The sequence below is a fragment of the Pipistrellus kuhlii genome, unplaced genomic scaffold, assembly GCF_014108245.1.
Source record: "Pipistrellus kuhlii isolate mPipKuh1 unplaced genomic scaffold, mPipKuh1.p scaffold_m20_p_20, whole genome shotgun sequence".
NCBI lineage: Eukaryota > Metazoa > Chordata > Mammalia > Chiroptera > Vespertilionidae > Pipistrellus > Pipistrellus kuhlii.
The window spans coordinates 6,772,827-6,795,713 of NW_023425516.1; the positions used below are offsets into that span (position 1 = coordinate 6,772,827).

Here is a 22,887-nt window from a genome sequence, read left to right on the forward strand (position 1 = left end):
CTTCCCACACTGCCGTGTCCATCTCCTTTGTGCCACGTTTCACACCACGGATCAGGGCCAGCTTGTTGTGACTTCTTGTGTGTATGTATTTGTTTATTTGCTGAGATGTGGTTGGAGGGAAGCATCTGGTGAGTAGAACGAAAAGGTATTCATTTTCCCATGTGCACATCAGACACTGCAAAAGCTTTCGGCATTGACATGGACTAAATGGCGTCCACCAACCATCTGAAATGTGTGATCTATGTCTTTTGTTTTCTCTCTGCATGGTGTGTGCATTGTGCTGTGTGTGTCTTAGAAATAAGCCCCTCATCAGCAGTGGCAGGTGGGTACCGCATGTTCCTTCCTTCCTCTGCCTGCCTGAATGCCTATGCTTTTGAACTTGAGCCTACTTCAGAGACAGGCTTGCCTGCTCCACCTCCCTGATTGATTTCTCCATAGTAGATAGACTCTAGGGATTTGGGATTTAAGTAGCAAGCATGTAGACCTTGATGGCTTTTACATGCACATATATGAAATGCCATTATGTGTTTCAGGGAAAGGATCCTGACCCTCCCCTACCCCCCACTTCCCAAACAACAATAACAACAAAAATACCTTCTACTTGGTGGCCTTTAAAAAGGATGACCATTCTGCTGCTATTTCTGTACACAGCAGCACTAAGAGCAACCCAGCCCAGAGACCAAATTGATGATCAGATTATTGTTTCCATGGGGAAGTCACCATCGTAGGAATGTTTTATACTTTCAACCCAAGGCAAAATGGGCTAAAGACTCAATTCTAAAATCTTCATTGTAAAGTAGAAGTGCTTAGAGTCATTAATAATAGTAATAATATCTACTGATTTCTAGACATCATGTTAGTGTTGTGCAGACAGGTTATTCACCCCATTTTTTTTATTTTGAAATAAAAAAATAAATTTAAAAAAAGAAAAAAAAGAAATTGTGAGGTATCCAGAAAAATAAAATAAATAAATAAAGACAAGTTAAAAGGAGAAAAAAAGAGGTCAGGCAACACTGAAATACACATAGCTAGTGAATCCACACTGGGCCCTTCATCAGATGCTGGTGTTCACCCAGGGGCTAGAGAGGGAGACATTTAGATGAAGCAGCAAGTGGTACCCAGATCTGCCTGCAGAGGCAGAGCCTCAGAGCCCCTCTTTTTTATGATCACTCTCAGTCACATAGAAAGTGCTGAATTTGCCTTTCCCAGACCTGGAACCACTCTGTGAGTATCTTTTCACAGCGCTGCATCTGGGACAGTCACAGGCCACTTGCTCTGCCCACACCTTGAGGTCTATGACTGTCAATCCTTGGTCTTGATAAAACCAAGAGGAGAGGGTGTGGTTAGAGTGCTCAGCCATTGACCCTGATGTCACCCCCTTCGTTAGTGGTGTCAGTGACAGGAAATAGGGCCAACGGAAGAAGCCTAGGTCTGACCACTAGATGATCCAGGTTCTGGTGCATCTTTATCATGAACTAAGGAAAGAGGTGTGTCATAACAGATAACAACAGCAGATATAGTATATTGAGACTATATCAATTTTCTAGGGCTGCCATAACAAAATATTGTAGGCCAATGCCTTAAACAACATAAATTTATTTTATCAGAATTCTGGAGGCCAAAACTATTTTTGATAAGAGCTCTCTTCCTGGCTTTTAGATGGCTAATTTGTCCTCACATGACTTTCTTCTGAACATCTTTGGAGAGAGAGAGATAGAGGTGGATATAGAGGGGGAGAGATAAAGGGGAGGAGGGATAAAGGAAACAAATGAAGAAAGGGAAAGAGAGAAAGAGGATTAGAGAGAGGGAAAGAAGATGAGAAAGAGAGGGAAGGAGGGAGAGAGAGAGAGAGATGATTGTTCTCTGGTGTGTCTTCTTATTAGTACAATAACCCCGATGAATGAAAGTCCTACCCTTCAATCTCTTGAATCTTAATTATTTTTTTATGGTTTTCATCTCCAAATACACACTGGAGACTTATAGCTTCAACATATGAGTTGGGGGCAGGAGGCAGCGGTACAATTCAGTTGCTAGGAAAGACATATCTTTATATCCCAAGTTGGCCAACCACGTTCTAGCTAGTTAACCATGCTGAGCCTCACTTTCCCCATGTATGGTATCAGGATCTTAATATCTGCCTTTAAAGGCTGATGAGAGTGCCAAATAAGGTCATGCATATGGATAGAGTCCCACATGTGTTTAGATATGTGACTGACAACACACAAAGACTTCAGTTACTCTGCTAAAGTTGGGACAATTCTTCCTGGCCTGTCATTGTGAATTGTTAATAATACAATGCTGCTCACAGAGGTATGCCAGACTGAGAACTATTGTATCAATAGAAAGTTCTGTAGTTCTCGCTGGCATTTGCCAGTGTTTTCCGTGATCCATCTTATCTCTGCTGCCCTTGATACGGCTGCCTGTATTGCTCAGCTGGGGTTGTGCTTTCCTCTCCTTTAGAGCCTCCTGTCCACTTTCACTGACCGCACCATCTCTAGCCCTATCTCGCTTCATCCGGTTAGTGCCCACTCCCCTTTCAGCATCCCTTCTGGAAGGAAGCCTTCCCTGACCTCAGAGGGGATGTTAGTCCCCTGTTATACATGCTCCCTATCACACTTCTAAATGCTGCACTAACAAGTGCTTTCGACAGCCTTCTCTCCACTAATGTTCCTCAGGACCGGGGATGAGCCAGCTTCTCAGAGTGATAAGGATGCAACAGTGATGCTCAGAGAGAACCCTCAGTCTATAGACTTCACCTTCTAGTTGCAGTGATACTTCATTCCATTTACTTCATTTCTTTCATCAAAAACTTTTTTCTGCTTCAGCCTCTGTGCTCCATGAGCTTAGGGACCATGTCTGGGTTGATTCTTAAAACTTAACACAGTAGCCGGTCAGGAGATTTGTGTTGAATGAATGAATGCCTATATGCAGAGACTGGAGGGTTGGGTTGGTGATACTGGGGACTGGAGTTCAGCTCAGGAATGAAATGTGACAACAGAATAGAGCCTAGGAGTCGGAGCCAGGTTCTGCTGCTCACTCTGAATGGTTTTGGGAAAATCAATTTGGTGCACTCTGGGATTTTCATCAGTGAAAGCGTTTGGCTATGATGTTCTGCATGGTCCCCACAAAGATGAATTCTCTGATACTCTGCCTGAGTGGCAGTCGCTTCAACACCAGGTTAAAGGGATGCTGTCCAGTTCACAAACTCTTTCTGATGTCCATGAATGTTGTTTCTGGTCCTCAATACCCTCCTCCAATTGTGCAAAATATTACTTATCATTTATTACCTACAGGGGCCACTATGCTGAGTGTCCCCCATGCTTTACTTCATTGAATGACTCTAGGAATTAAATAGTATATTTATCCCAACTTTGCAGAGGAAGGATTTGATAGGTGAAACAGATTATTCAACTCACACTGGCTTGTAATTGCTTGAGTTGGAATTAAGCCCATGTGTCTGGTTCCAGTGTCTCAGCTCTTTCTATTTCATTACAACTCACACTGCTTGGTAATTCATCACAGATTTGGGCGGATCGCCTTCTAGGTAGACTAGTAAACAATCAGCCTGGTTATACCTATTTCCCACACACACTCTCACTTCTTCCCCCTAAGTCTAAGCCCATTATTTTAAAGAACATTTTTACATTTACAATCAATATACACGTATATACATATATCCAACACACACACACACACACACACACACAGCATATTCCCAGGCATGCATTGGTGTTTGCCCTCAAAGACTGTAAGTTTCATTTTTTGAAACCCTTGGACTGTGTACCATGAAGCCAGATAACACTTTCGTAACAGACCCCTTACACAGTCACATCTCCCATACATATCCTGTCTGCATGCAGAGAACAAAGAAAGATGGGATAAAAGCCAATTCAGAGAAGTCAGAAACAATGGGGACGGTGGGGTGGTGAGTGGGCTGAAGCAGGAAGTGACTGCGTAAACTGTGACAGGGACATTGGTAGGTGGGAGACAACCATAGTTGGATCAGTGTTTGGCCTCCGTATGAGAACTTGGTTTCTCAAACACTAGTTATTGTCCCTTCAAAAGCCACACTGATTGGCTAGATCACAGGGGCAGTGTGCCTACTCAAAGTGACATCTTAGCTTGTGTACTTTCTGTCGCCCCAGCAACTGCAGGGACTGAAAAGACAGCAGAATGTAGAGAGGAGACCAATACCAGGAGCAACAAGGAAAACTGGGTTCTGGTCTCCACTTTGCTACAGATAAGCCATGACTCCCTCTGCTCCATGGTTGTCTTTAAAATATAACAGGACCTCTTGGATTCAGCTTTCTAAGTCTCTGTTCTGAAATGAAAATACAGTGTGAACAATAGATCTCCATAACCTGGCATCTCTACCCACAGACAAGGTGGCAAGTACCCTGTGTTACTGCGAGGAGGCTTGCTTTAAGTCATTGTCAGCTGTACGGAGTGGGCACAGCCACTGAAGGCCCACCTGAGCCTGGCACCTTGAGGTCCTGCCAGCCAAGCTCAGCTTGCTGCCCCCTCCAACCCGCATGCTCTGTCCTCCAGAAGCCCTTCCTTTCTCTGGTCTTGCCAACTCATGCTGCCTCCACTGAGTCTTGAGCAAGAGGCCCTGCCACCCTGTCCTTAGAGTGCAGAGAAGATGGATTCTGACCCTAATTACATCCTTACATCCGCGCTGCAGAGAGTGCAACGCGCTTAATGAGCCATATAAATGCTTGGATTACTGGAACCAGCAGGCAGAGGAGCAGGGATGCAAACAAAGTGAGAGAGGAGGGTGTCGCTGCAGAAAGGAAAACAGATTTCTCCCTTTTTATCTGTGAAATCGGAGCGGTGCAAATTAGTTACATTAAGAGTTAAGTATCAGGAAGAGGGGACAAGTCATAGCAATCCTGTCCTTGCAAATGAAAATGGCAAAGACTCCAGTGAAGGCAACATCTGGGCTCTGCATTCTTTCCCGCAGCAAAGCCCTCAGCCTACCTCAGCACCCCAGCCCCCAGCCCCAAGAAAACCCTGAAGACAGAGTTTCCATTTTCTTTGGCCAGTGGCCATTCATGCAGAATAAATAGACTCTTCAAACGGGATTTCCTCCAGCTAGAAGCAGCAGTGACCAGCTCCTCTCATCTCTCACCCTTTGCTGCCCTCCCCCATGCACCTCAGGGTCCTTGTAGGCAGAGCGCTTAAGTCCCTGCTTTTATACTGCTCACCTTTCTGACAACCTCCTGTCCCCTCCTTTATTGAGATGTCCAAACAGCCACACCTTTCCCCTTAATGGCTCTGGTGATGCCTGAGGACTGGGCCCAGAAGTCTGAGGATCCCCCTGAGCACGCGGACCACAAACCACCCTCTGTTGCCTTTTCCCTTTCCCTCCAAACCCCAGAAAGGGAGGGTCAGGGATATCCTCTCCACCTCCTCCCAGCGTCTTTCACATCTGAGCCTAGCAGCGCTGCTCCCTCCTAACAGCCAGCTTCATCCCAGCTTCGGGTTCCTTTTGGGCCCCCAACATCCTACTCCTGGCTTCTGGGATTTGAGCAGATGATGACTTGCTTCCTCCCATTCTGCCTTAGTATGGTTCTAGCTCCTTTCCCACCTATCCCAAAGGTCTGCCCAGGCTTAGTATGACTGAGCGGAGGGGCCCGTTCATGTCTCCAGCAGCACCGTACAGAGCGCTGACTGAGCCTGTGTTAGACTCACGCTGGGTGTTTTAAGAATGCAAGTTATGGGCCTTGCCACAGACCTGTTTCATCAGAATCTGCAAGGGAGTCATTGGTGTTTCTCTCTTGCTCCCTCTCCCTTCCTCCTTGAAATAAAAAACAAACATTTTTTTTAAATAAAAATAATGTAGGGCTACATCTTTCAATGGTTATTGCCCAGTAAACATTTGCAGAATTAATACATATATCTTCCAGTCACTGAGGCATAAGTTGCAGCCTCTATACAGTATGAAGCTCTTCAGTCACCAAAAAAAAGCCAAGTGCTCAAAAGGATTTGCCATCTTCTTCCCCCAGAGAAGGCAAAGCTTTGTTTCTCTGACACCTTCCCTTGCATTCCAGCCTCCTCATTCTAATTTGCAATCTAAGGTCCTCTCCCCACCCCCCCCCCCATCTTTCTTGTGCTAGATACTATATCAGACATTCCAGTTCTCTGTTTAGAAAGATGTTCACCAAAGGATTTCTTCTTGCAGAGACATCAAAAGCTGCACCTATTTGCCCATTTCCTGCTGATAACGTATATGATTTTTATTTTCCAAATCCACCATTTAACTCCAGGTGGGAGGAGATGAGTCAAAGAGAAACACCATTGCTTTTGGCCGGTGACAGCAGCATTATCATCTGCATTTTCCCGAACCTGCAAAATGTCTACATATTGGGGGGGGGGGGGGGGGGATGCAGACCTTTCACATTTCATTTCCGATGAAGTTCCTTGTGGCTCCCTCACACCCCCACCCCCGCCGGAACCACTGGCATCTGGCGATTAGCCTGAGTGTTTAGAATTGAACACGGAGCATCCGGGGTGTGCTGATGTCAGCACACGCGCCACAGTCTATGGTTCAGCCTGGACCACGGGCTCGCCTCTTTCAGGTTTGTGATGAGCTGACAGATTTGCATTCACTTCTGCTGGGAACTTAAATGTGTGTCTTCTCGGTTAGCACGGAATTGGGTGTGCTAGAGAGAGCAACACAATCATGCTGCAAATCCGCTGGTCCTCACCCCCCAAAACCTGGCTCACCTCCCTGGTAACACAAAGACACTCTGCACTGTAATTACAGACAATGGCAGGAAAGCCCCCTCAGAGGGGGGGACGCTGCGCATTCAGCAGCCGAAAATAGTTTTATGTTTCATCAACAAGGGTAAGGCACACATCCCTTAATTAGATTGCCCAGCTCCTCTTTTAATCACCAAGAACATCATTATCCTTTTGGTGTCTCATTAGGAAGGTCACCGAGTTCATCGTCAGACTGAGAAAACTATCCAAATCTCAGAACAAAATTCTATCTTCTGAGGCTTCAGATCCCTCCTTGATCTCACTGTGCTACCACCGGGGCAAGGGCCCCTGGGGTATATTTTTCTTTTTCTTCTTTAAACGCGATCACCCTACCACCTGCTATTGTAGTGGGCTTACGGCTCTGCAGCCCACTGTTGCTAAAGAGCCATGTTTTTATTGCAGTCATGGGAAGGAAGGATGGTGACACGTTTCAATACCTGCGTCGCCTGTAATGGACTTAATTTCTAAGCTCCTGAACCCGGAACAGGGCAGGATCTCATCAGGAAGCTTGTGCAATTTTCTGGGAGCTTCGTGCTGAGTTTGGGCGCTTGGTTTCCAACTCCTGCTCAGGCAGAGGGAGAGCCATCAGCCTCCCCCTCCCCAGCCCCGCCCACACTCTGCCCCTGAATGCAGCAGCAAACCCCAGGAGCCAGACCTGCAGGTTAATTCAATGTTAAGTGCTCAAATTTGCTTTTTAAATTCCAAATGTTTAGCCTATGTAATTTAACAAAGTAGGTAGCCTCTCCATAGTGGACTTTATTTTATGTACTTATTTATTTATTTGTTTTGTTATAAATCCTCACTCCATAATATTTTTCCATTGGTTTTTAGGGAGAGTGGAAGAGAGGGAAAGACAGAGAGAAACATTAATGTGAGAGAAACACATAGACTGATTGCCTCCTGCACGGCCCCAACCAAGGCCCAGACTGGGGAGGAGCCTGCAACCAAGGCACATGCCCTTGGCTGAAATCGAACCCAGGGCCCTTTGGTTCAACACTCTATCCACTGAGCCACTCAGCTAGGTTTATCCTTGTTTTAAAGTTGTTGACTTTCCCTTGTGGCCATAACACCTTCCTTCTGGTCCAGAGTGGACACACCAATTGACCTTTATTCCATTGACAATTTCTGAAATTTATCTCATGATCATTTTTTGTCTATTCTTTCTGTGTGCTGAAGACTAACTTGTTTTTATCTGCATATACGTCCCCAAAGTATTTTGCTGTTGTCTTTGTTGACACTGACAGTTTGTTTGGTGGCTTTGCATCACTTAAGCTTTTCAAAGACGCTCAGCTTCGGGCTTAAAGAAAACATTTCATGTTTAGCATTGAAATGGGTGAAGACTGAGGGACTGTAAGGGGAAGGGCATAATTACATGTTCTTTCAATTGGTCCCTGAAAAATATTTCATGAAACCTGATATTTGTAAGAGCCATTGTAACTAAATTAAATGATTAACCATAAATAAAGATTCCTTACATGTGTCATTTGCCAGGAGTTGGGCATCTAAATACTCTTCCTCAGAAGAACCAGCCTCCTTGGGAAGCTCTTCTCTGTGGCTGGCAGCCTCCTGGCATTGTTTTAGGAGGGGCCAGGGCACTGCTTGCTGGCCATGCCTACTTTGCTTCCAGCTGGGGTTTGAAAATTATCCTTGAGAACCTAGTATCCTACAAGGTCTCTTCACTTCAAGCGTGATCTTCACAGAAGATGCTATTTTAGGGATCAGCTATTATTCCTCTTCTGGTTCTAATTTACTTAATATTTATTCATCCTTTATTTATACCCAGTGATCTTACACAGCATCTGAACTAATCCTCTGAGCTGCCCTGCAAGTAGAGAAAATTATCCCCTCCCCATTTCATACATTAAAAAATAATAACTGTTTCCAGGAAGGTGACTGTCTTGTCCAAAGTCATCCTGGCACAGATTCTTTGAGCTAAGGTTTGCAAAGCCTCCTACCGGCCTGAGGAACCAAAAGTGAGCCTGCATGGTCATGCGGCCACACTGAATAGTTAAGCAGCAGCAACCCATCACTTCACCTTTACAGCACAAGGAAGGATTTGCCTAATCATGGGAGTGGCCTGAGCGTAGAGGCCAGACGGGAGAGATGCAACCCAGATGCTTTCTTCACTTCCAGTAGAATCAGGGTTACTGTACAGATGCAGTTAAAGAATCAGTTCATTGTTGACGGCTTTTGTCCCACATTTCTCCAATGTAAAGAGTAAAATGCTAAAGTCGGAATAAAGTTATTCCTACACTAAGACTTCTGTCTCCCTAGAGTAGAGCTTTGAGAGCTTCAACTGCTTCTTAAGTGGTACACAGATGTGAATCACCCTCCTCTTGCTCTGAACAGAGCCTGAGAGCCCTCCTGTAGAGCTCCCATGAAACTGATATTGGCCCACCTGCCAAATCTCCAATGTGTCCCGGATCTGTACGAGGAAAGTAATGCTAGTTTTAATCTCCATCATGCTGGATTACATTAACTCCTTGGCCAGAATAGCTCAGTCATTTCTCATTGACCAAAGTTACCTTGGCAGTAAACTGTCATATTATATAATACTATAAACCAGGGCTCATTTACCTTGAGGCTGTATAGAAAATGAGGCCATTGGAAAGAAAATCTTGAGGCCTAGGAATGTTTGATTCTCTGTTGCTACCTCAAGGTATTGTGATATGCAAGAGTGCAAAAACACAGAATGGCGATGACTTGTGTATCAACTGGAAAAGGCCTTCTGGCTGCTCATCAGCTTTCCATTCTAACTCCAGATGTAGGGATTCTATTACTACAATAATTCAGAATGCAAATAGAAGAGTCTTAGGAGTCATCAATTTCAACCTCCTTTCACTTTGTAGGTGGGAGAACCAAGACCAGGAAAAGGCTGTCACTCAGCTAAAGAGTGGCAGAGTCACATGAGAAATTGGACTTCCGGATCCCCAGTCCATTGCTTCTCTCACCACATGATGTACTGACAGCTGGAAAAAAATATACAAAAGGATTGTTTTTCATAGAGAAGAAGTAGAGTTGTAATAATCAAAGACTCAGATTCTGTTCACAGAGTGACTCAGTTCTAATCCAATGACTCTGCTCTTTATTTTCCCCATTAATATAATGGGAATGTCAATGGTACATATGGTTCGAGGGGTTTTGTAAAGATTAAATGGGCTGATGTATGTTTACCATTTAGGATCATACTTGTCACCATAGTGATTCAAAGCAAACTGAACACCCTCTATATCCATTAAGTCACCTTCATGGCTTCCACTCTTTGGAACACTCATCTAAAGCTGAACTGTGGCTGTAACCCCTGCATGATCAGCACTGAACATCGATGGCAACCTATATCCCAGGAGAGACACTCGTTACTCTTTATGATGCCACCTTTTCTCTCTATACTTCACTTTTTTACGCTTTGCTTTCTTATATACTTAATTTCTCTGTTTAGTAATATTCAACCTTGTGTTATATCATGACATTGCCAAAATTCTAAAGTCCACTGTAGAAGTTGGATAAAAGTTATTCCTACGGTAAAACGTCTGTCTCTCTAAAGTAGAGCTTTTAGAGCTTCAACTGTTTCTTAAGTTAATATCAACACAATGAATTAGATAAAGGCACAGGTGTACAGAACAGTGTTTAGACATTTAAAGAAACATATAGGTTTTATAAATCTACATTGCTCATTTTTTTATAAACACATTTTAAAAATCTAAATCATTCTTTTTGTTCCCCCCAGAAGACAATTTAGAAAATTACCTTCAACTTTAACTTGGATGTTTTCCAACTCAGTAGGCCAGTACACTTCCTCAGGGTATATATCTGGACTGATGAAGGCCCCAGAGTCAGTCTACTTTCCATAAATATTTATGGATCCTCCATTGAGATTGTAGCCCTGAGCTAGAGACATTAGCCTGTCCTTGTCTACGGATACTCTGTTTAAAAAAACTGCAGAGAAATATGAGCCAGACTCTCAAGATATCATATAAAAATGAATTTTTAGTCAATAATAGAATTATGTACATTGTAAATCAGAGGAAGAAAAGTTATCCATGCTGAAATCCATGCAGTTGGAACAGTTGAATGCTTTCTGCTGAAGTGAGAGACCTATATTTTCTCAAGCAAAGGTCAGCATCAGTCCCTCCCCAGGAAGGCACAGATCCACACCATTAGGTTGATAAACAAGCCAAATGATTGGGCCCACTCTGAGCAGCCCCTGCTCCATCTCTGCATTTTATAGTAGCCATGCTCATTTCCAATAACCCAATTTACTTCTAAAAAGGCAGTGTAGTCCTGCCTGGAAAAGGAAGGGGAGGCATGCTTGTCTTACTTGTGACTCCTTCCCTTTGTCACAGGTTTCATAGGAATGTCTATTGATGGCTTCTAATCTCTTGGCTTGTACTTGCTTTTGCTTTCCCTGGAATACTCTGTCTGCTAGCTAGCTGTCTTAATTAGGATCCTAACTTCCTATGGTTTCCCAATAAAGGTGATGGAGGAGCACAGAGGCAGTTAGCCACAGACACATTTGCCCTGGGCCCTTTGAATAGGCTAAGATAATTCCATTCCTGGTCTTTCTTCTCAAGGACAACAGATGAAAGGACATGGATAGCGCTTGTGACTCTATGGTCTTGTTCAGTGGAATGTGAATAACTCAGGAGGTCTGTGTAAAGGGTCAGAGGAAGGGAAAAAAGAACCGCAGATAGAACTGCTTCAGGCTGCATCATTAGCAGACAGTTACGACTTGACAGGTTAAGTCTTCTTTGTTCCTTCTGAAGAGGCACAGTGGACTGCTGGGATACACCCAATCCTTACCTTTAAAACTCTTGAATATTCTTACTCAACTGCTTCAGGAGGAACCTCCACAATACCAAGTTACAGGGAATGAGATGTTGGCCACATCAACACCTACATATTTGTTGCTCACAAATGTTTCTGTTCCTCCCAACCCTTCCCCTCCAATTTCTCTCTACTCGGGACTATTTCCTGCACCCCATAGCTCTCTCCTGCATACCTGTCTGACTAGGATTCTATCTCCAAAGACAGAACACAATTAGTGGTAATATTGAGGAAATGGCCATCAGGTCCTGTCATACCATTTAGCCCTGTCTGCAGCCTTAACTTTGTAGCCCATAGGCCTAACTTACTGTCATTATCTCCCTCTACCCCCACCCCCCCTTTTTTTTTTTAATCCCAACCTTTCAGAGCAGGCTATAGTGGTCAAGGCATCCCACTAATTTGGCCCTTTGAGTTTCTAAATACTCCCCATGGCACTTTTCATTTGTCCAGACTTAGAAGGGTCAGTGGTGGAAGTGAGAGGTGGGGGAATGCTCACAGAGAAGCATGTCTATATATTTGCTCAGCAATAAGTATGGTACCTTTGGGTGCATGCTAATGGCTCTGTCTCTCTCTCCCCTACACAGGGCCTGGAGCAGTCATTGATGGTGTAAACTCGGCCTCTAGAGCGCTGGCTTGTCTCTGGCTGTCAGGGACCCTCTTTGCCCACTTCTTCATCAAGTTTTGATAAGAAACCATAGGTTCTCTGAGCAACGCCTGCTTCTCCATATCACAGACTTTAATCTACACTGCGGAGGGCAAACCAGTTTGGGCTTCTTTTTGTTTTTCTTTGTGTCTTTGTTTCTGATATTCTTTCTTGATTTTTCTTTTAAATTTTTATTCTTCAGTTTTGTTTGTTTATTTGACTTTTTTCCCCCAGTTTCAACAAGTGGGGTTGGGGGAGGGGAGGGCAGGGTTCTACCATGTTTAGGCTAATCATTCATTGGTGTGTCCAAAAGTGGAATCTGTTCCTGCTCCCTGGGCTCTTCCCTTTCCTCTGCTTCCCTCCCCATCATCATCGCCACCACCAACCTCTCCTGTCCCACATACCAAAACATGAGCTCCATTTGGGCAAAACTGTGCCTCATGATAAACACCATGAAGACACAACTTGACTTATAATGTAGTGCACAGCAAGAATTGTATCCAAGTGTCCTATTATCTGTGTCTTTTAAGCTTTGGACCGTTTTCCTGATTACATTGTACATATCCCTTTCTCCATGTTTATTATTATCTAAATACATTAGGGTTCACATGCTTTCTCTCTGGGAAGTTATCTCAAGATACTCATATCTATATATACATATATGTATAAAATCTTGCATCTTCTCTAGGTACTCTGCTCTATATGCATTTCTCACCAGCTACAGGGATTAGACCTTTGAAGCTATTCACACTACCCCATACTAAAAATTTAGAAGTCAAATGACCAAAAAGGGGGTAGACATTTTGAGGATAGTATTTCCCTTAAAAAATGCTGTTCAGCTCATACAAAATGATTCATAGATGGCTGATTGTTTAGGTTTATCAAGCTATCTATCAAAGTAATCATACAGTTATCCATCTACTCAATTGTCTGATTTTCCTCTCCATTCAATTATCTATCCACCCATCTTTCTCTCTAGTAACCTATTTATTCTATTTGTCAATCCATCAATGTAATTTTCTAACACTTCTTTCTATTTCTTTCCTCACTGCTCACGCTCAATTCATCACCTCATTAATGTCTAATCATATTGTGTCTTTTCAATTGTATTCATTTCTCCTCTACCTTCAGCAGACATTGGCATCTTCAAAATTACCTATCAGCTTCTTATGTGAAAGCCAATGATCTCACAGGCTATCAACATAGAAAAGCAATATGTCATGGACTTTTTGGAATGTGATATCCCATCCACCCAACATAGATGCTGTTAATGGATGGACCAAAGTAGAATTCTAATGATCATTCACTCACTATTCCCAGAAGAGACTGTGTTTCCACAACCACCTTCTTGGGAAGTCAGCTGACCCTGGAGAAGCCTTGATTGCTGCGTATTTTTCTTTTTTTCTCACTTGAAGGGCCAACATGCCAACCTTCCTGCTTCTCTCCTCCTTTCAAGAGTGTGTATGTCAGGAATCTATAGGATTTACCCCAAGGCTGGCTTCTCTTAATAACAAGAGCAAAGAAGAAAACAAACACACCTGACTGTGGAACGTAAAGAGAGCAGTCCACCTGTCTGAGTGCGATGACTTCAGCCACTGTCTTCTCTCTGCTCCAGTTTTAGTTGAATCTGTTTGAAAACTATCCAGTAAAAAGCCAATGAGGCCAATTACATGGTGGGTGTGTTGACAACTCTGATGTTTGTATCAGAAAGCTCTTCTGGGCTGAGGAGGGCACTTGAGCAATCGACTTAATTTCTAAGCACGTGATTAACACAACACTGCAAATGGGGAAAGTGGAAGTGACTCACAATTTCCTCTGCTATAGGCTGTTGCTCCACCAGCTCTGGGGCTGAATATCCTCAGCTCTTCAGCTCAAAGCAGCCCTAGCATATAAACAGGAGCTGATCTGATCTTTCTACATTATCTCCTGGGACAAGTGAGGATCCTGTGATCTAGGAGAATGGCATTGAAAACCACACAAGGCTGTGCTTCCCTTCACCTCTGCTGCAGGGACTTTCTTATGGAGAGGGTGAAAAAGAAGCATCCACAATGACTATCTCACACACCTACCCTGACTCAACTGGGAACCTCTTTCAGCAAAATATATAATAAATATGTGTGTGGCCACGTGCATATATAAAATACAAACCTTTTTGCCTTGGCATACAAAAACTTAGGCACTTTCATAAGAGTTAGAGCTTGTGCGAGTGAAATTAATATTACATTTGCCAGCTGTAAACAGACATCTGCATTTCCTAGCAAGCCACCAGGAGCCAGATTCTGGGAACATAAATGATGTGCCAAAAGCAGTGTATTGATTCCAAGTTCCAGGGACAATCATGAGCAGACATAAAGTCATAATTAAAAGTCCTACAGCAGTGTTTCATATCTGTCACCACACTGAACACCTGGAGTCGGGTTGGTGTCAGACGTTGGATGAGAATTAAATGTGTCATTAGAGTGGTCTACTGACCATCAATTTGATACTTGGGAATAAAATAAATGTAGAGGCTGTGGAGAGTTGGTGGTTTTGAAGAACAGGTCTTGAAACAGACAAGCTGTACATATCCTTCGGTCCTAGATGCATCCTAGAGGAAGGGGCCCACCCTCCTTGGGCCATGAAGACCACCAGAACCTTCTGAACAGGGCAAAGCTGGGCCTCAGAGTCACAAAGAAACTTCACATTGCCCTCTTCCTCTGGACACCAGGAAGCACCTCTGGTAGTTGCCTGTTTCAGCCACATTTCAGAGCGGGAACAGCCTACAGCCAATCCTCATCTATCCGGGATTAAAAAAAAAAAAAAAAGTAAATAAGACCCCAGGAAAATTGGCACTGGGAAAGAAAATTGCTCTTCCTCACAACAGATGTCCCCCAGATTCTGTGTTTGGGTTACTTTGGTGGGGATGGCTCTATATGACAGTAGGTCTTCCCCAACAGTTTGAAGCATACTGGACAGCAAATGCTCAGTTAAGACCATATCCACAGGTGCACGTGATCTTTCAACTTTACATTTGGAGGGTAGATGGATAAAGCCTGCTGAATATATATTTTTTCAAGGTGTCCATGGTGGGGATGGAGAAGGGGTAAAGGAGGTAAAGCAAACAAGTCTCTGAGCAGCCTATGGTTCTTTGCAGGTTTTCTCTGGGAAGTAATGCTTATCCGGAGAGTAGGTGAGAGGAATTCAGCAATGCAGTTACTCTGAAACCATGCCCCTTTCCCCAGATACAGTTGAAATGGACTTCCACCAAAGTAATGCCAATGAAAGTGCTAGTGTTAAGATTCTGGTCAAGCTTGTTTTCTCAGAAGTTTAATGTCAAGTGCCTGATATAGTCATGTGCAAGTCTAAGCAAGTGCTTTTAGTTTTTCTCATTTGTGCTTTAACTGGGGGAGAGGAAACATACAGGAGAATGGTGGTGAAACATGTATATGCTTTATGCAAGGATTGCACTGTGCATGATTGTTCTTCTGCAATTGTGCTCAGCTAAATAGAAGGAAAGGTAAGGCTTTGTATGAAAAAGAGGTCTGGGCCTCTTTCATTTGAAACCAGTGCCTCATACTAGAAGGTATCTTTCCAAGATTGGGCAGTGAGTTCTCAAGACCTGGGTGGAAAGTGTGCTCTGGAACCCTAGAAACTCTATAACCAAGGATGAAGTTAAGAATCTGTTTCTGATCAACCCAGTTGCCTTGCACTCAACATGGAAGAATTAGCAAGTTCTACTTATGACAAAAGAACTCTTTCCTGAAAAGTGTAGAGAACCTCAAGGTGGGCAGTGGATCTGAAGAGAGTGTATTGCTGTCACTGCATCAGGAGTGGCTGTGACTTGAATAACCTGGTTTTGGTCGGTGCTTTTAATGCCACTAAGCTTGTCTTCTCTGTAGTGGTGTATGAGTGGCATCAGCCCATCAGTAGAAGGATGCGAGAAATGGCTCAAGATGAGGAGAGATATGGGGTGAGGAAATCCTTCCCAATTTCACTCTGTCTTAACCAGAGGAACAGTGGCTTTGCAGTACCTGGAACCAACCCTCCATTCTCCCCTCCCCCAAAGAAAATGACCCACAAATTTTTATTTTTTTAAAGAGAAAAGTTTAATCTCTTTAGAAATAGAAAAAATGTTCCTTCCTGAAAAAATGCATTTAAAAATTTTTTTTGTCCAATAAGGAGAATCTTCATTTTGCACAAGACCTATATCTAGAAATGCTTTTACCCACTTGCCTCCCCGTGGTATTATCCAAAGTTTCCCTGTGTCTTTCTTTTAAGACAAATACATTTGAGCAGTTGCAATAAAACTTCACAGGTGTGTAACTAGGAAGGCATCATTTTCAAAAAATATACCATATGATGAGAATGCCTAATGATCGCTAAAAGTAAACAAATAAAAAATGCCAGTCTCATTTCCCTCATTTCTTACTTAAGAGAAGAGAAGTAAATGAAAGGGGGAAAAAAAGATTTGCAATTTTTTAAAAAATGGCAAAAAGAGCTGAACGAGTGCAATTTAGCCTTCAGGTGCAGAATTCTGGGAGTCCAAAGGAATGTGGAGTGGACTCAATTAGGCCCAATTGTCTTCAACTTGAAAGTAGTCAGCCAAACCTAATTTCCCGCATTTTGAGAGATTCCTTTTTTGTGTCTTTCAAATGTGCCCTTTGGAAGGCACACAGTTGTTCCACACTACTGAGTGCAGGAAGAAAGATTGTGAACCTTCCTACTCTTTCTTGGCCACACTCTCTGCTGCTGGCAGATCTATAAGGACATCGATAATAGCAATGATAAGTAATAATAGCTGCCCTCGTGTTAGTTAGAGGGAGCGTTTTTAATCCTTCAAAAACTTTTGTGACATGTACAGTGCAATTGTGCGGAATGTGTGCGTGTACAAAAATGTTTCTGTCGAGTTCAGAGTCCCCTAGATTAAAAAGAAAAATTATGACTTATCAATAGTGCCGTTATAGCTATGTCAGACAATGGGTGTGCCCATTCTCATGATTATCCTTAAAGCAAATCTATGTTCAAATGCTTTAAAAGTTTATCACATGATACAAGAGTATAACTTTGTCAGCTTTCTAGAGTTCTTTTTTTTCTTCTTCTATAATTTTCTTCCCCATTTTTTTCCTTAAAAATCAATGAAGTCTTGATTTCTGTCAATAATTGTATTAAGGGTGAATATACTACCTGAATTTTGTGCATGTTACATTGTAGTTGTAACCTTTTCTAATTCAGGATGAACACACGAAATGGTTGTGATTGTGCAGTGTATCAATAAAATTCGAAGAAATTTGTAATTTGGGGGGGCTTGTTATTAGGCTATATTATTGAGCACTCAGGAATGGAGAAAAGTGAAGCTGACGATGTTACCCCCATGTATGTGATTTAGGCTTCGGGGAGTAGACACAATCAGGCATGCAAGTTCTCTCTCTCTCTCTCTCTCTCTCTCTCTCTCTCTCTCTCTCTCTCTCTCTCTCCTCTCACCCCAAGCATTCACACACATACAGCATGGAAGGCAGTCTAAGCACTTTCTCTAGTATACCTGTATCTCTAATATCTATGCCATTTACAAATACTATTAGATATACCTATAGCCCCAAAGCCTACAATATGTATTTATTGACCAAGGCTTCATGGAATCAGAAGAGAAGTTTCAGAAATATAATGGCCAGGTACTCCTCAGTTTGGTCACTCTATTCCTTAATCATTTCTGCTGTTTGATTCCACTCAACTGTGACAAGGATGAGTATGAGAATATATGGTGACTCTGATTGTCCATTTGTTCATAGACATATATGCTACTTTTATTGTTCTACATATTTGGTTTTACAATAGTATACTCATGGGTAACAGCATGAAAAGGAGAACTGGGAAAGAAGCTGCATCCCTCTGATTGCCTTCTCTAAAACATCTTTTTCATTAATACTCTAACTCCTCTGCCTTCATTACACACATATCTGACTTTCTGAAGGGATGGATATAAACCCTCTTGTACACTCAGCTTCTCTATCAACTAGCCCTTCCTATTTCTGCCAGTAACTACATACCTGACATTGACTGGCATTTGGCCTTCCTAGTGTTTGTTTCCTTATCTGTACTATTTGCAAATTTGCTCCTCACAGCTTGTTTTAGTTCACAACTCTGGCAATTTTGGTTCCTCTATCAACCACTGGATTTCTCAAGACTTGCTTAAATAATGCTTAAAACCAATGTCTGTTTATGGCTTGTGAGTTTAGCAGGAAAAGGGTTAAGATTCTCCTGTTGATATTACAGCATGGCTAGCACCTCTGGCCAAGAGTTAGAGTCCTGAGGCTTGTTTTTTCCTGGCTTTCTAGGTAGACAAGGGCTCCTCCCTGACTTTTCCTGACTTTGTCTCCTTCACAGGGAATGGAGCACAGATAATGTGATAAACTAGGTCATATTCTTTGAAAATTAAAATACCAAGGAAATGGTAGGTACTGATGGATGCCTTTCCAATTTCCTCATGCTCATTGTAAAATCATGACTTGTCAAACAAATACATTTTCAAGCCCTTTAACCATCTTAATGCCTTTAGTGCTTCTTCTCCTATCTTCATTTTATGATTCCTCTTAATCATCCTCTTCCCATCCACACCTGACCCTCTCCTGCTTCTGCTCATACACGTTGAAATGTTTACCCATCTGTCTGTTCTCCTGCTGGCACAGACATTTACTGGTCTTTCACTCCATCTGGCCACTTAGCTCAATCAATCATCAATGTACCAATTTACTTCTCCATCAGCTAACCACTCACCTATTCATTCACAGATTATGCCCCCCATTTATCGAACCCTTATTCCATCTATACACTCATGCACCTCCTTAATGTGACTGCTCCTATCTATTTGTTTAAGCCATCTATTCGTTCCTCATCTGTCAATCCATCTACCAATCATCCTTCAGATAGCCTTTGGCAGGCATCCCTATTTACCAAGACACTTCAAGGTAATGGAAATCCCTGCTGTTATTTTTCCGTTCCACAAGAGAGGCTTTATCTAGTTATTTTCAAGCACGGCAGCTAAACAATTAGATTACTTTTTGTTATTTATTTATTTTATTGCCTAAAATACACCCTATTAAAAACATATACATAGAGGATTTCTTTAGGAAATATACTCAAGGCATTCTTATTGCTAGCAAGTTGTATTACAGTTGGAGGAGGATGGAGAATTGGGAGTAGAAACCCCCAGATGAGCACATGCTGATGTTCAACTTCCAGCACTAGGCATGCAATGAGCATAACAAATGATTGAAGAGACAGGCAGGAGAGACCTCAACTGGCAACGACCTCTTTTTTGCTAGTTGATTGTCTGTTAAATAAGTTATTCATTTTTATGAAAATTAGGGAGCATAATGAATTGGTATGAAACCTTAGGTTTACTATTGAAAAACAAAACCCTAAAGCTAAAAATAATGCTACTTTCTTTTAACAGGTTCATCTGGTCATTAGGAATGTTTTTTTTCTTTTATTTTTCCATTTATTCATTCATTCATGCATCACATTTAGTGAGGAACATTCCTTAAGGAACTCACATCTGAGAGGTAAAAACAGCTCTATAAAAAGAAACATTATAGTATAATATTGCAACTATACAGATAAAGCTATGAGAAAATGACTACAGAGGGAGCAGATAATTGGGAAATTATTGGAAGCTTTTTTATTTTCTCCACTTTCCCCCCAGAGAAGAAAATCTGGGATATAGACAGCTACTAGAGGCAATAGATATGATGAACAGATATATTACCACAAAAGTTAATATGGTACGAGGACCATGGCGCATGCAATGTTCAAGTATTTATTGATGTAGTGAGCACATAGGTGTTGGTTAGGTGAGCACCGTGAAAAAGGTTAAAACAATAAATGGCCAAAAGGGCCTCACTACAATTGGAGATGCAGCCCACTCAAGATCTCCCGGAGAGAAAGAGAACTTCTAGAATGTCAAATCCAGGCAACATATTAAATTTAATTCTTCTATGGGATTACTGAACATATATATTACCTTTCTTTGGGTCTCAAAGCTCCATGAGCCTTTCTGAAGAGGGAAAGGAGAAAAGGGAGATTAGGCGTGGGCATAGCAGAGACTTCCTGGGTGAGAGGCACAAGTTAACTGTGGACTTGCTGAATACTTTCCCCTAAGATGAGACTCTCCAGGTAAGAGTTGACTAACTCTGGGATTCATTTGCCTTTACATGTCTAATAGCATCTCCTATGCCAAAAAATAAAAATATGTACTTTTTTCCCCCCTCTCCATGATCTGCTGTATCCCATAAGACATTTTCTTTTATTTTTTACCTGAAGTCCTCAAAGCAAGTATTTTCTCTACAGAGACAGAGTATAATGTAGTTTGGGGAAATTTATTTCTAAATTCTGACCTAACAAGTTCTGTTATGTTGCCTTCAACCAATTTCTTATTCTGCCTGAACTTTAGCATCTTCTTGGTTAATCTAATGGTAATAATACCCACCTTAGAAGCCTGGCTGTGAGAATGATTACCTGTAAAGAAATAAGATGTTGTCCTAACCAGTTTGGCTCAGTGGATAGAGCGTCGGCCTGTGGACTGAAGGGTCCCAGATTTGATTCTGGTCAAGAGCATGTACCTTGGTTGCAGGTACAATATATCCCCAGTAGGGGATGTGCAGGAGGCAGCTGGTTGATGTTTCTCTCTCATCGATGTTTCTAACTCTCTATCCCTCTCCCTTCCTCTCTGTAAAAAAATCGTTATTAAAAAAAACAAAGCAAAAAGAAGTAAGAATGTTTAACATGGTGCCTGGTGCATATAGGTTACAAAATTAGCATTAGCGCCCCCCCCCCCCATTCCTTCCTCAGCCTTCCATCAAAGTCTCACTTTCCTGAGTCCCTATAAGATAGCATTTCAACTGTGTTTGCCTCTTTCAAAAAAGGAAGAAAATATATTTTCAATGTTATTTTTTATTGAAATTTAAAAGGAAGAAACACGTTTTTTGATTTCTGGATGCAAGCTTAGAAAACTTGATTTTTCGTAGACCATCACAGAAATGTTGAAAAAAATAGTGGGTCTTAATTTTCAATCTAAGAAACATGTATGCAGTACCTAATATATGACAAGTACTGAGACAAACATAAAATAGTGTCTAACTTCAAGAAAGTCCCAGCCCAGTGGAGGATTTAAAATTACAGCACAACACAGTAGGCGTAGCTCAAGGGCTGGAGGAACCCAACCCATAGAGGGCACATATGGAGACATCAGGGCTCAAGGAAGACTTGCAGAAGATGAGATGCCTGAGCTGAGTCTTGAAGGAACTGAAGGAATTAGCCATGAAAAGGGAGGGAAAAGGAGCAAGTGAGTAATTGCAAAGGCATAGCAAGGTCAAGAAGCTGCAAGTACAGATTATCCAAGAAGGGTGAAGGCAGAGGCATAGGGCAGGACAGAAGGTGGAAAGGGCGGACAAGAGCAAAAACCTTAAAAACTTTGCAGGAAATGCTGAGATGTTGGGGTTTGTCCTAAAATAGACCAGTAAACTGGTGAATATAATAGAATCAGGAGCATAGAAAGGGAATGAACTGATAATTTTCCGGGGAAAGGGATATGGGGGTGCAGGAAGAGACTGGACAAAAATTGTACACCTATGGATGAGGACAGGGCCAGGGGAGGTAAGGACAGAGGGTGGGGTGGGAACCGGGTGGAAGGGAGCTATGGGGGGACAAAAGGAGAAACTATTGTAATAATCTGAACAATAAAGATTTATTAAACTGTTAAAAAAAAAAGTGTGAAACAACAACAACAAAAATAGAGCAGGCATCAAAGGACTAAATCAGGAGCCTAGGTGGAATTCACACAGAGAAAGGTCACTATTGCAGGAGGGTAGACTAATGGGCATTGGTTATACTGGCAAAGGCAAAACATGTTAAGGGAAATTGAAATAATTCAGGTGAAAAAAATGGGAGTAATAAGAAGTAGCAGAAAAGTTGAAGTGATTGTTAGAGGGAAGATACATTGGGAAGGAATAGATGCACATGGTGATGGAGATATGGGGAATATTCCAGGTTTCCGATTTTGCCAATGTGGTGAGTTGTGGGAGATGGTATCTTCTATGATTCTGGAAACTAAGGAAAATGCAAAGGTTTCATCTGGTTCTTATATACCTTTTTAAGCATCCTTAGAGGTCCCAGGTGGAGGGGTTTAAGCACCATCAGAACTCTCCTGAATCATGTAATTATACCCATCCTCATTTGGAAGGGGTGCTGATTTTCTCCCTCCACCTCCTCTTCAGTTCCATGAGACTCCAGCTCCTGTGTCATTTGCAAGTCATTTCTCGTTGTCCATTTCCTGCATCTCCTGATTTTATCTTACAAAGGTACTCTTTTCATTGCTCATTGTGATGGCAGGGTAGAGAGCAGTCCTTGGATTCAGCAGACAGGAAAACAACTAACAGATGACTGAGCAGGGAAAGGGAAATTGGCATAGCTGTCCCACCACCCAGATGGGATCTGGCACTTCTCATGTCTTCCACTAGGGCCAAACCACCATTCCCTGTCTGGTGAGAGAATGGCTGGGCTCAGCGAGTGTTTGGATGTGTTTTATTACAATCCATCTGCTTTGTTACAGCAAGGCAAGTCCTCTTACCATATAATTTGATGATCACTTGCTTGTGAACACATTTTAGAAAAGTTCTTAAGCT

The 22,887-nt window shown here is 42.3% G+C and overlaps 1 protein-coding gene and 1 long non-coding RNA gene across 6 annotated transcripts in view; one reads left to right on the forward strand and one right to left on the reverse strand.

The window, feature by feature from the left end:
* OPCML (opioid binding protein/cell adhesion molecule like) overlaps positions 1-15,199 on the forward strand; it is a 764,421-nt gene extending 749,222 nt beyond the window's left edge. For 3 of the 5 annotated variants that reach the window (XM_045585434.1, XM_045585433.1, XM_045585432.1), the window contains 2 exons: positions 296-322; positions 12,174-15,199. In XM_045585434.1, the coding sequence (XP_045441390.1) occupies positions 296-322; positions 12,174-12,274 (128 nt within the window). In that variant the 3' untranslated portion in view covers positions 12,275-15,199. The remainder of the gene's footprint in view (positions 1-295; positions 323-12,173) is intronic. The other 2 variants (XM_036449159.2, XM_036449158.2) reach the window with 1 other exon arrangement.
* Positions 12,463-21,831, reverse strand: LOC123652836. Its single transcript, XR_006742340.1, has 2 exons — positions 13,802-21,831; positions 12,463-13,770 (listed from the first exon to the last, which is right to left on the reverse strand). It is a non-coding gene; the product is annotated as an uncharacterized LOC123652836 (long non-coding RNA).
* Positions 21,832-22,887: the final 1,056 nt, after the last annotated feature.